At 62.3% G+C, this 8,640-nt stretch overlaps 1 protein-coding gene across 1 annotated transcript; it reads right to left on the bottom strand.

Annotated features, from left to right (window-relative positions):
• Positions 1–6: 6 nt before the first annotated feature.
• On the bottom strand, positions 7–3,560 carry SLC51A (solute carrier family 51 member A). Its single transcript, XM_062006139.1, has 9 exons — positions 2,555–3,560; positions 2,140–2,234; positions 1,658–1,812; positions 1,474–1,547; positions 1,243–1,401; positions 1,009–1,120; positions 746–892; positions 466–571; positions 7–385 (listed from the first exon to the last, which is right to left on the bottom strand). Exons 1-9 carry the CDS (start codon positions 2,755–2,757, stop codon positions 249–251), a joined length of 1,188 nt encoding a protein of 395 aa, XP_061862123.1. The 5' UTR covers positions 2,758–3,560; the 3' UTR covers positions 7–248.
• Positions 3,561–8,640: the final 5,080 nt, after the last annotated feature.

The following is an 8,640-nucleotide window of genomic DNA, read 5'->3' as shown; positions in this document are numbered from 1 at the left end:
ACAAGATCAGGTACAAATTTACCTTTATTCAGTGCCAGACAAAGAGTTCCCTGGGCTGGAGGTGGATTCACGGATCCCTTTGCCTTTCAGCTCTCCAGACCCATTCACCCACACCAAGATGCCCTTTCCCCCTCGGCCTCCACTGCAGCCGGCAGCTCCACAGGGCTGGAGCAGGAGGAGGTGGTTGTATGGGGCAGAGCAGCCCTTTGCCTGGCTCTGCCCCTCGGTCCCACCGCTGCTCCCCCTGCTCAGGGCTTGGCGTTGGTGGCTGCAGGGGCCCAGCTGGGGGGCTGGTAGCCCGGCTTGTCGTCCTGCTTGCGGTAGTATATGCGCGTCAGCACCGCCAGGATGAAGGTTTGGGGGATGAGCAGCTGCATGTTCATCTCTAGAAGAGCAGAGGGGTCATGGGCAGTGCCCGTGTCCCGCCGGGCCCTGAGGGGAGCGCTCCCTCTCCTCACGACTTACGCTGTGACCGCGCCTTGGAGGAGAAGGGCGGCGAGCAGGCGATGCTGCCACTGTTGGCCAGGATGCTGAAGATGGCCGGCTGCAGGGCTGTCAGCACGAGGAGAACCTGCAGCCATGGATGCCAAGCTGGGGATGGCCATGCTGCTGCCCGGTTCCCGCCCTTCGCCTTCCCCGCTCTCACCCGCAGCAGCTCCTGACCCATCTCGCCCCACAGCACTTCGTCCTGCCAGTGCCGGAGGAGCCCCTCACCCGGCAGGGAGTGGGGCAGGACAGGGCTCACCTGGAAACAGGAGAACTTGGCCTTGATGTTCTGCTCGGTGAGGTGCAGCCGGGCCTGGCGGAAGAGGATGGCCAGGGCCCAGAGCCCGAAGAGGGTGGAGGCCCCAACCACGGTGTTGATCCAGAGGGCCACGCTCTCTGCTGAGATCTGCGGGGGACATGGACAACAGACCTGGGCTGGCAAAACACTCGCTGGGCCCGGTGAGGGCTGGGGGACGCTCCCCTGTCATGCCACCATGCCCAGCCCTGTGCTGTGGCACTCACATCAGCAGGGTTGTAGTTCCCGTCGGTAGCCAGGACCAGCCCCAGGAAGACGGCCACTGCCCTGCAGAAGGCGTACTGGAAAGTCCCCAGCATCAGCAGTCGCAGCTTCCTCCTGGCATGAGAGAAACCAGCATTACCCTGAGCCTCCACCGAGGGAATTCTCTTCCACCCCAGCGCAAGCAGGGAGTGAAAGTCCTCTCCCGAGGCAAGGGGGTTACCCCAGCTCTCCCTTACTTGCTCATGGTGATTCGGGGAAGGCAGGGGCAGCAGCAGCAGCAGGGCCCAGTGCTGACCACCATGGGCACGTCCTTCAGCGTACTGAGCACTGCCTCCTTCCCTCCAAAGCCCTCCACCATGACCAGCATCAGGAGGTAGAAGCAGGCAGCAAAGTACCTGGGGAGAGGGAAAGCAGGTGAGGCCCCATGGGCTCCCCAGTGCCTCTGGCCGGGGGGAGGCCATACTCACGCCGTGGTAGCCATCTCCACCACCATCATGGAGCGTGGGATCCACAGCCCAAAGCAACTGACCACAGACACAACCTGGGCGAGACATGAGCTCAAGCTCAGCACACTACTGCTCCCCTCTCCTGGGGGCTGGCACCTTTTGGTGGCCCTGACACCCCCTGTGGTGCCCCCATCCCCCTGCTCACTGTAGGGGCTGAGCTGCTCCAGCGGAGTGTCTTCATCTTGATGGGGCAGCGGATCTTGTGGGTGAGGTAAAAAGCTTCTTCCACAAAGATTGCGACTGACACCACCGTCATGATAGTGGCAAGGCCCAGGATGGTGAGCTGGGCCGTGTCCAGCTCTGCCAGTGAGGGGTGAGAAGGAGGCTCCATCCCATTGCACCCTGTCCCTTCCCCCCTGGGACCACCATAGCAAGGAGCTGCCCCCCAGCCCACCACTCCACAGGTTTGGGAAGCCCCTGGCTCACTCCTTGGCATGTCTGGCTGTGCCACAGCTGGTGTTTCTACCCTGCTGTTCCCCTGTCCCATGGTCCTCTCTGGTCTGCCTCATCCCTGAAGGCAGCACTATGGGGTGGGAGGATGCAGCCCCACCAGCACCCAGCTGCCTTCCTCTTCTTTGGGGCTTCCAGGAGCAAGAGGAGAGTCCCACCAGCCCGTCCCCCACCTACGGTGCAACAGCTGCCTGGCCGTGGGCGGCAGGGAGAAGCAGGCTGCCGGCACGCTGAAGTTCCTCATCAGCATCTCCACCAGCGGCCGCGGGAACCTGGGGGGAAGGGCAGTGCTGCACAGGGACCTGCAGGCACCCGGCCCCACAGCATCCCCGGCAGCCTGCGGGGAAGGACAGTGCTGCACAGGGACCCGCGGGCACCCGGCCCCGCAGCATCCCCGGCAGCCTGCGGGGAAGGACAGTGCTGCACAGGGACCCGCGGGCACCCGGCTCCGCAGCATCCCCGCCGTGCCCGGGCTGGCTCACCTCACCCCCAAGTACCTCCCTTCCTTGTCAGAGGGAATAACCCAAAATCCTGCTCCAAAAGGTTGGATTTGCCCAGGTTGCAAAGCAGCACGGGGATCCCCGGCACCCACCTGGGGTCGTCTGCCAGCTCCATGGTGGGGTCCATCCCGCTCTGCTCCGTGCCGGCGGCTGCGGCGCTGCCGGGCTCCGGCTGCTCGGGCTCCTCTCGCCGGCCCGCAGGGTCAGAGTCCCCGGGGCGGGGACCGCGGCGAGGGGCCTCGCCTCGTTCCAGTTTAACCAGCCGCCTCCCTCGCCCCGCGCTGCGGGCACCCATTGGCGCTCCCCGCGCCGCCGCCTCGGCCGCCCGCACGGTTATCGACCCGCGCTGCGGGGTGCAGGGTGCGGGCTGCGAGGACGCTGTTCTCGCCCGTGCCGACGCTCCTGCGCATCCCCAGAGCTGAGGGAGAGAGGCACCTGTGCCTCGGGCAGCACGGAGATGGGTTCGTGGTACCGGGGTCCCCACGGTGCCGTGCAGGGTCCCGGGTGGGGGGATGGCCGGGTGGTGACGCTGCGGGGCCGTGGAAGGCGGGCAGTGCCCGCAGGGCTGTGCGGGCCGGTGCGGGGTTTGCCGCGGGCTCGGGTCCCAGCGGCACGGGGCTGAGCCCTGCGCAGAGCTCCCAGGACACTAGGGGGCAGCGACGGCCCAAAGCTCAGCGCCGGGCTCAGCACCCCCGGCCCTCCGCACAGAGCGGAGCCCAGGCCCGGGGAGGGGACGGCAGGCTGGGAGCGGGGGGTAACACTGAGTGGGGAGGTGGGGTGTCGGCAGTGGGAGCAGTGTCCTTGTCCCAGATGGATCCCAGTATCTTCATGGGTTCCAGGGGTGCCAACGGCTCCTCATGTCCTCCCAGCACCCCAAGGAAATAAGTACTTGTTTGTACGGACCCCCAGGGACCTTCGAGCCCCCACCCTTTGGCCGTTCTGCCCCCACCACTCCATGGAGGTCGCTTGGGACCTTGAGTGCTCTGCTGTGTCCACATACTCCCAGCCTTACCCACCCCTCAGCCTTAACCAAGCCCTGTACTTTATCCCTACACCGTGTATGTCCCCCCGCCCTGCTCTAGACACTGTGCCCCCACCTCTAACCTGGCACACTGCACCCCACAAGCCCTATCTGTAACTCCAATGCCCAGCCCTACACGCAGCACCCCATAGGCACCCACCCTTGCATGCCCAAACCCACTCGCTGCAGCCCCTACACACCTTACCCTACACCGTAACCTACACACAGCTCCCTCTGTTGTGCTCTGTGCCCTGTCCATACGTCCCACAAGCCCCATGCACTCTGATATCCCTTGCACACGCAGACACGCTCACACCTTGCACCAGCACACCCCTGCACACGCAGACATGCTCACCCCTTGCACCAGCACACCCCTGCACACGCAGACACGCTCACACCTTGCACCAGCACACCCCTGCACACGCAGACACGCTCACACCTTGCACCAGCACACCCCTGCACACGCAGACACGCTCACACCTTGCACCAGCACACCCCTGCACACGCAGACACGCTCACACCTTGCACCAGCACACCCCTGCACACGCAGACACGCTCACACCTTGCACCAGCACACCCCTGCACACGCAGACATGCTCACCCCTTGCACCAGCACACCCCTGCACACGCAGACACGCTCACCCCTTGCACCAGCACACCCCTGCACACGCAGACACGCTCACACCTTGCACCAGCACACCCCTGCACACGCAGACACGCTCACCCCTTGCACCAGCACACCCCTGCACACGCAGACACGCGCACCCCTTGCACCAGCACACCCCTGCACACGCAGACACGCTCACCCCTTGCACCAGCACACCCCTGCACACGCAGACCCTATGTGCAGCATCATGCCAAGGGCGGCCGCAGCCCGGGGTGCTCCCAGCCCCAGGAGGTGCACAGGACCTCTGCCACCCCCCCAGCACCCCTGTGCCACTCCAGTTTCACTGCCTCGAGCTGAAGAAACACGCTGGGTTCTGCGCCAGCACCCGCGCCTGCCTCTCGGTGGCGGTCACCGCGGGCGATGCCGTGGCGGTCCCGCCGTCCTGCCTCCTCGCTGGTGCTCGTCCCGCTGCGGTCCATCAGCACGGGGATGATCTGCACGTATTCCCCCGCCCCCGCGGGAGGCAGAGCCCTGCCGCGACACGCACACACACGTGCCGTACTGCCCGGGCAGCCGCCTGTTCCTCTGCCCGCACCTAGCCCGGGGGCCAGCACCACGCACGGGTGCGCAATGCACGGGGCACGCGGTGCTCCCCTGCCCAGCACACCCGTGTCTGCCTGTCCCGGACTCAATGATGCTCTCCCCGCTGTCTCCCTCAGCCTGGCTGGGCTCTGTGTCCCCTGCGTTGCCCCGAGGTGCCGGGTACGGCTGCAGGGCAGGGACGAGGTGCAGCCTCCAGCGCAGAGCAGGGGCCCTGTCACAGCCCATGCCCCCCTCTCCATCCACTCCTGGTGCCAGACACACTGCTAACACCTGGAAGCACCAACCCCTCTCCACCTGCCCCATCACTGTGCCCAAGCCCACCCAGCCCACCCCATCCCACGTGGGGCCAGGACACGTCCATCACAGCACGCTGCTGAGGACAGCACGCTGTGGGGCTGGATGTCACTCCCTGGGGCTGCCTGTCTCCTCACTACACGAAAGACACTGAGATGCTGGAGTGTGTCCAGAGACAGGCAGCAGAGCTGGTGAAGGATCTGGAGTCTGACGAGGAGCAGCTGAGGGAGCTGGAGGTGTTTAGCCTGGAGAGGAGGCTGAGAGGAAACATGATCACTGTACAACTGCCTGAGGGGGCTCTAGTGAGGCGGGGGTCAGTCACTTCTCTCCAGTAATGAATGACAGGGCAAAGGAAATGGGCTCAAGATGCAGCAGAGGAGGTTTAGATTGGAGATTAGGAAGAACTTTTTCACTAAGAGGGTTGTCAGCCCCTGTCCCAGGCTGCCCAGGGAGGTGGTGGAGTCCCCATCCCTGGAGATACTGCAAAGCCCTGTAGCTGAGGGATGTGGGTTAGTGATGGGCTTGGCAGTGTGAGGTGAGGTGCTTGGACTTCATGATCTTAAAGGTCTTTTGCAACCACAACTATTCTATGGTTCTATGATTCTCCCCAGGACTGGCTCTCCCTCCTCTGGGGTTGCCCCAGGGCCTGATGGACTCTCCCTGCTGCAGCCCACGGCCCTGAGCCCTCGCTGTGTGGGCAGGACGGGACAGGCTGTGAGTCCCCTGCTCTGATTCTCTGGGAGCACAGGGAGCTGTGGGGATGGGAATGCAGTGGGACAGGGTAGCCCAAGGCCCCCTAACTTCTCTCCTTATTCCAGCCCCCGTCTGCACTTTGGATGGGTGGTCCTGAGGCCAGCAGGGTCCATGGCCATCCCTTCTCCCTCAGGCACCCTTCTTCACACAGGCTGCTGCTATGACCAAAAGCTGACAAGGACGGGCAGGAGTCGATGGCAGGTGAGCACCTCCTGGCATGGGCAGGACAGGGGTGTCACACAAGGCCCCAGGCAAGTCCCACTAGCTCCACGTCAGGCCCAGATGCCTGGAATGCTCCAGAGCAGAGCAGCACCAGGCACAGAGAGTCCCTTCCCTGCCAAAACCTCCTTCAGCAGAGAAGGAAAGCAGACTATGGAGGTGAGAGCTGTGCACCCAGCAGCCCAGAGCAGGGGTGATTTGAAGGCTCAAGGGCCCCTTCGAAGCAGTTTTGCTCCGAGGAATTTGGGGAGGGGTTTGTGGCAGCACTTGCAAATCTCCCCATTTGGTGTTCATGTTCTGGTTCTAAACACAGCTGTTTGGCCATTGAAATGCTGCCCCAAGAGCAGAGCCACACAGCCCCTCTCAGCATGCCTGCATCGCCCACGCTGCTGCTCTGTCAGCGTTCCCCAGTACTCAGAAAAGTGCTCCAAATGCAAATATTTGCAGGGCTTTTTAGACAGTTTTCCACCCACCTCTAAATTCCCCGTGGTCACGGCTGGAGGGGCCGACCCTGGTGGGCATGGTGGGCTCCCAGCCAACCATCACCAACTTCCTCATGATCAAGGCAGGAGGAAGGGAAGGAAAATCTTCCAAGTCCTGGTAGGAGGACAAAATGCATTCCTCCCCACGCTCTCCTCTGCCACCCAAAGCCTGGGGTTGTGGTGGACAGTGAGGATGCTGAGGAGTGAGAGCGTCACACACAGCTCAGGCTGTGGTCCCACTGGACAAGAGGGCAATAAAGTCTTCACCCTAAGGCTTTAGTGATCCATAGTCACTGCTGTGCCAGGACACAGAGGGATGGGCTCTGCTCAGTGGGACAGAGCAGCCAGAAAGGTGCCTCTCTCATGGGACGTTCCTCGATCTGCCAGTCCTTGTGCCAGGCAGGACCAGCACTCCAAGAGCAACGGGACCCCGTGGCATGTGGGGCTGCCTGACGGAAACCACACTCCACGGGCCCCTCATTGTAGGAGTGCCCATGCTCTGCATGGCCACAGCTGACCCTAGTGCCCCCATCCCAGGGGTCTGGGGGAGAGGCAGCGTCCACATTCCAACAGTATTCTGCCGAGCACCTGGAAGCAAGAGAGTGGGTACGAGTCCAGAGACACAAATAAAATGTAGAGGTCAATCATACTTTTGAAAGGGTCAGGAAAGCTGCTGGTCCTGTCTGTCCCCAGCCCCCGCAGGCATCACCTCGTGAGGAAACCACCATGGAGATTTTGGTGGAAGTGGATGGGGGGAGGACAGGTCCTGCAGAGGGTCACAGGAGGCTGCTGCCACCACCTGCCTTAGAATCACAGAATCCTTTCAGGTGGAAAAGACCCTTAAGATCATGAAGTCCAAGCACCCACCTCACACTGCCAGGCCCATCACTAACCCACATCCCTCAGCACCTCAGCTACACGGCTTTGAGTAGAGAGTGATCCTGTCTGCTCTCAGCCTCCTCTTCTCCAGACTAAACATCCCCAGTTCCCTCAGCTGCTCTCCATCAGACTTGTGCTCCTGGCCCCTCACCAGCTCTGCTGCCCATCTCTGGACACGTTCCAGCACCTCAGTGCCTTTCTTATAGTGAGGGGCCCAAAACCAAACACAGTATTCTAGCTGCAGCCTCATCCATGCCCAGTACAGTGGCACAACCACTTGCTCCTGCTGATCACATTGTTTCTGACACAAGCCAGGATGACACTGGTCTTCTTGGCCACCTGGGCACACAGCAAGCTGGTGCCCCACAACCCTGTGGTAGCCCCCTTCCTTCTCACCCCTATCTCCCAGGGACGGCAGCTCACACCCCAACGGCCACTCCTGGGGCAATCAGTGGGGAGCACAGGGCCTTATCTGCAGGCAGCTCTGGGCAGGGCTCCTGCCATCCCTATCAGCCGTGCAGCTGGGCCCGAGGGGAGCCAGCTCCATCTCTGTCTGCTACACTGGGGCCAGGGCCATAGCTGTGGCCCTATGCTGCCTGTTGCAGGGGTACACTTGGGGAGTTTTAGTGAGGTGGGGGTTGGTCTCTTCTCACCAGCAATGAATGATAGGACAAGGGAAATGGGCTCAAGCTTCACTGGGGGACATTTACATAGGACATGAGGAAGAACTTTGTCACTAAGAGGGTTGTCAGCCCCTGTCCCAGGCTGCCCAGGGAGGTGGTGGAGTCCCCATCCCTGGGATACTGCAAAGCCCTGTAGCTGAGGTGCTGAGGGACGTGGGTTAGTGATGGGCTTGGCAGTGTGAGGTGGGTGCTTGGACTTGATCTTAAAAGTCTTTTCGAGCTGAAACGATTCTATGATTCTCTCAGCATGGGAAGGTGCTCTGGACCCCCTGGCAGAGCAAAAGCCCCCTCAAATCCCCCTCTTCCCAGCAAGGAGCAGTCCCTCTGCCACTGGAAAATGCCTCCAAAAGTGCCCTGCAAACCCAGAGGGCTGCACCAGTGGCTCACTGCAAGGCAGGGCCAAGGGCCACACTGTGCCTCAGTTTTCCCATCTGTAAGTGCACCCAGAGCCCCGTGGCATGAGGGCAGAGCAGGCTCAGTCTCTCCATTGCTCCAGTGCCCAGGGACAGCCCCGTGCCAGGTGTTACTTATAGACAGGGTTGGCATTTCAGCACTCGCTGCCTCCAGCCTCCACCTCAAGGTCACCTGGAGAAACGACGGCCTCTGTTCCTCACGGTGATGAGTCCCCCTGGCCTCA

The sequence above is a fragment of the Colius striatus genome, chromosome 12 (genome assembly GCF_028858725.1).
Source record: "Colius striatus isolate bColStr4 chromosome 12, bColStr4.1.hap1, whole genome shotgun sequence".
NCBI lineage: Eukaryota > Metazoa > Chordata > Aves > Coliiformes > Coliidae > Colius > Colius striatus.
This window is presented reverse-complemented; position numbering and strand designations above follow the sequence as displayed.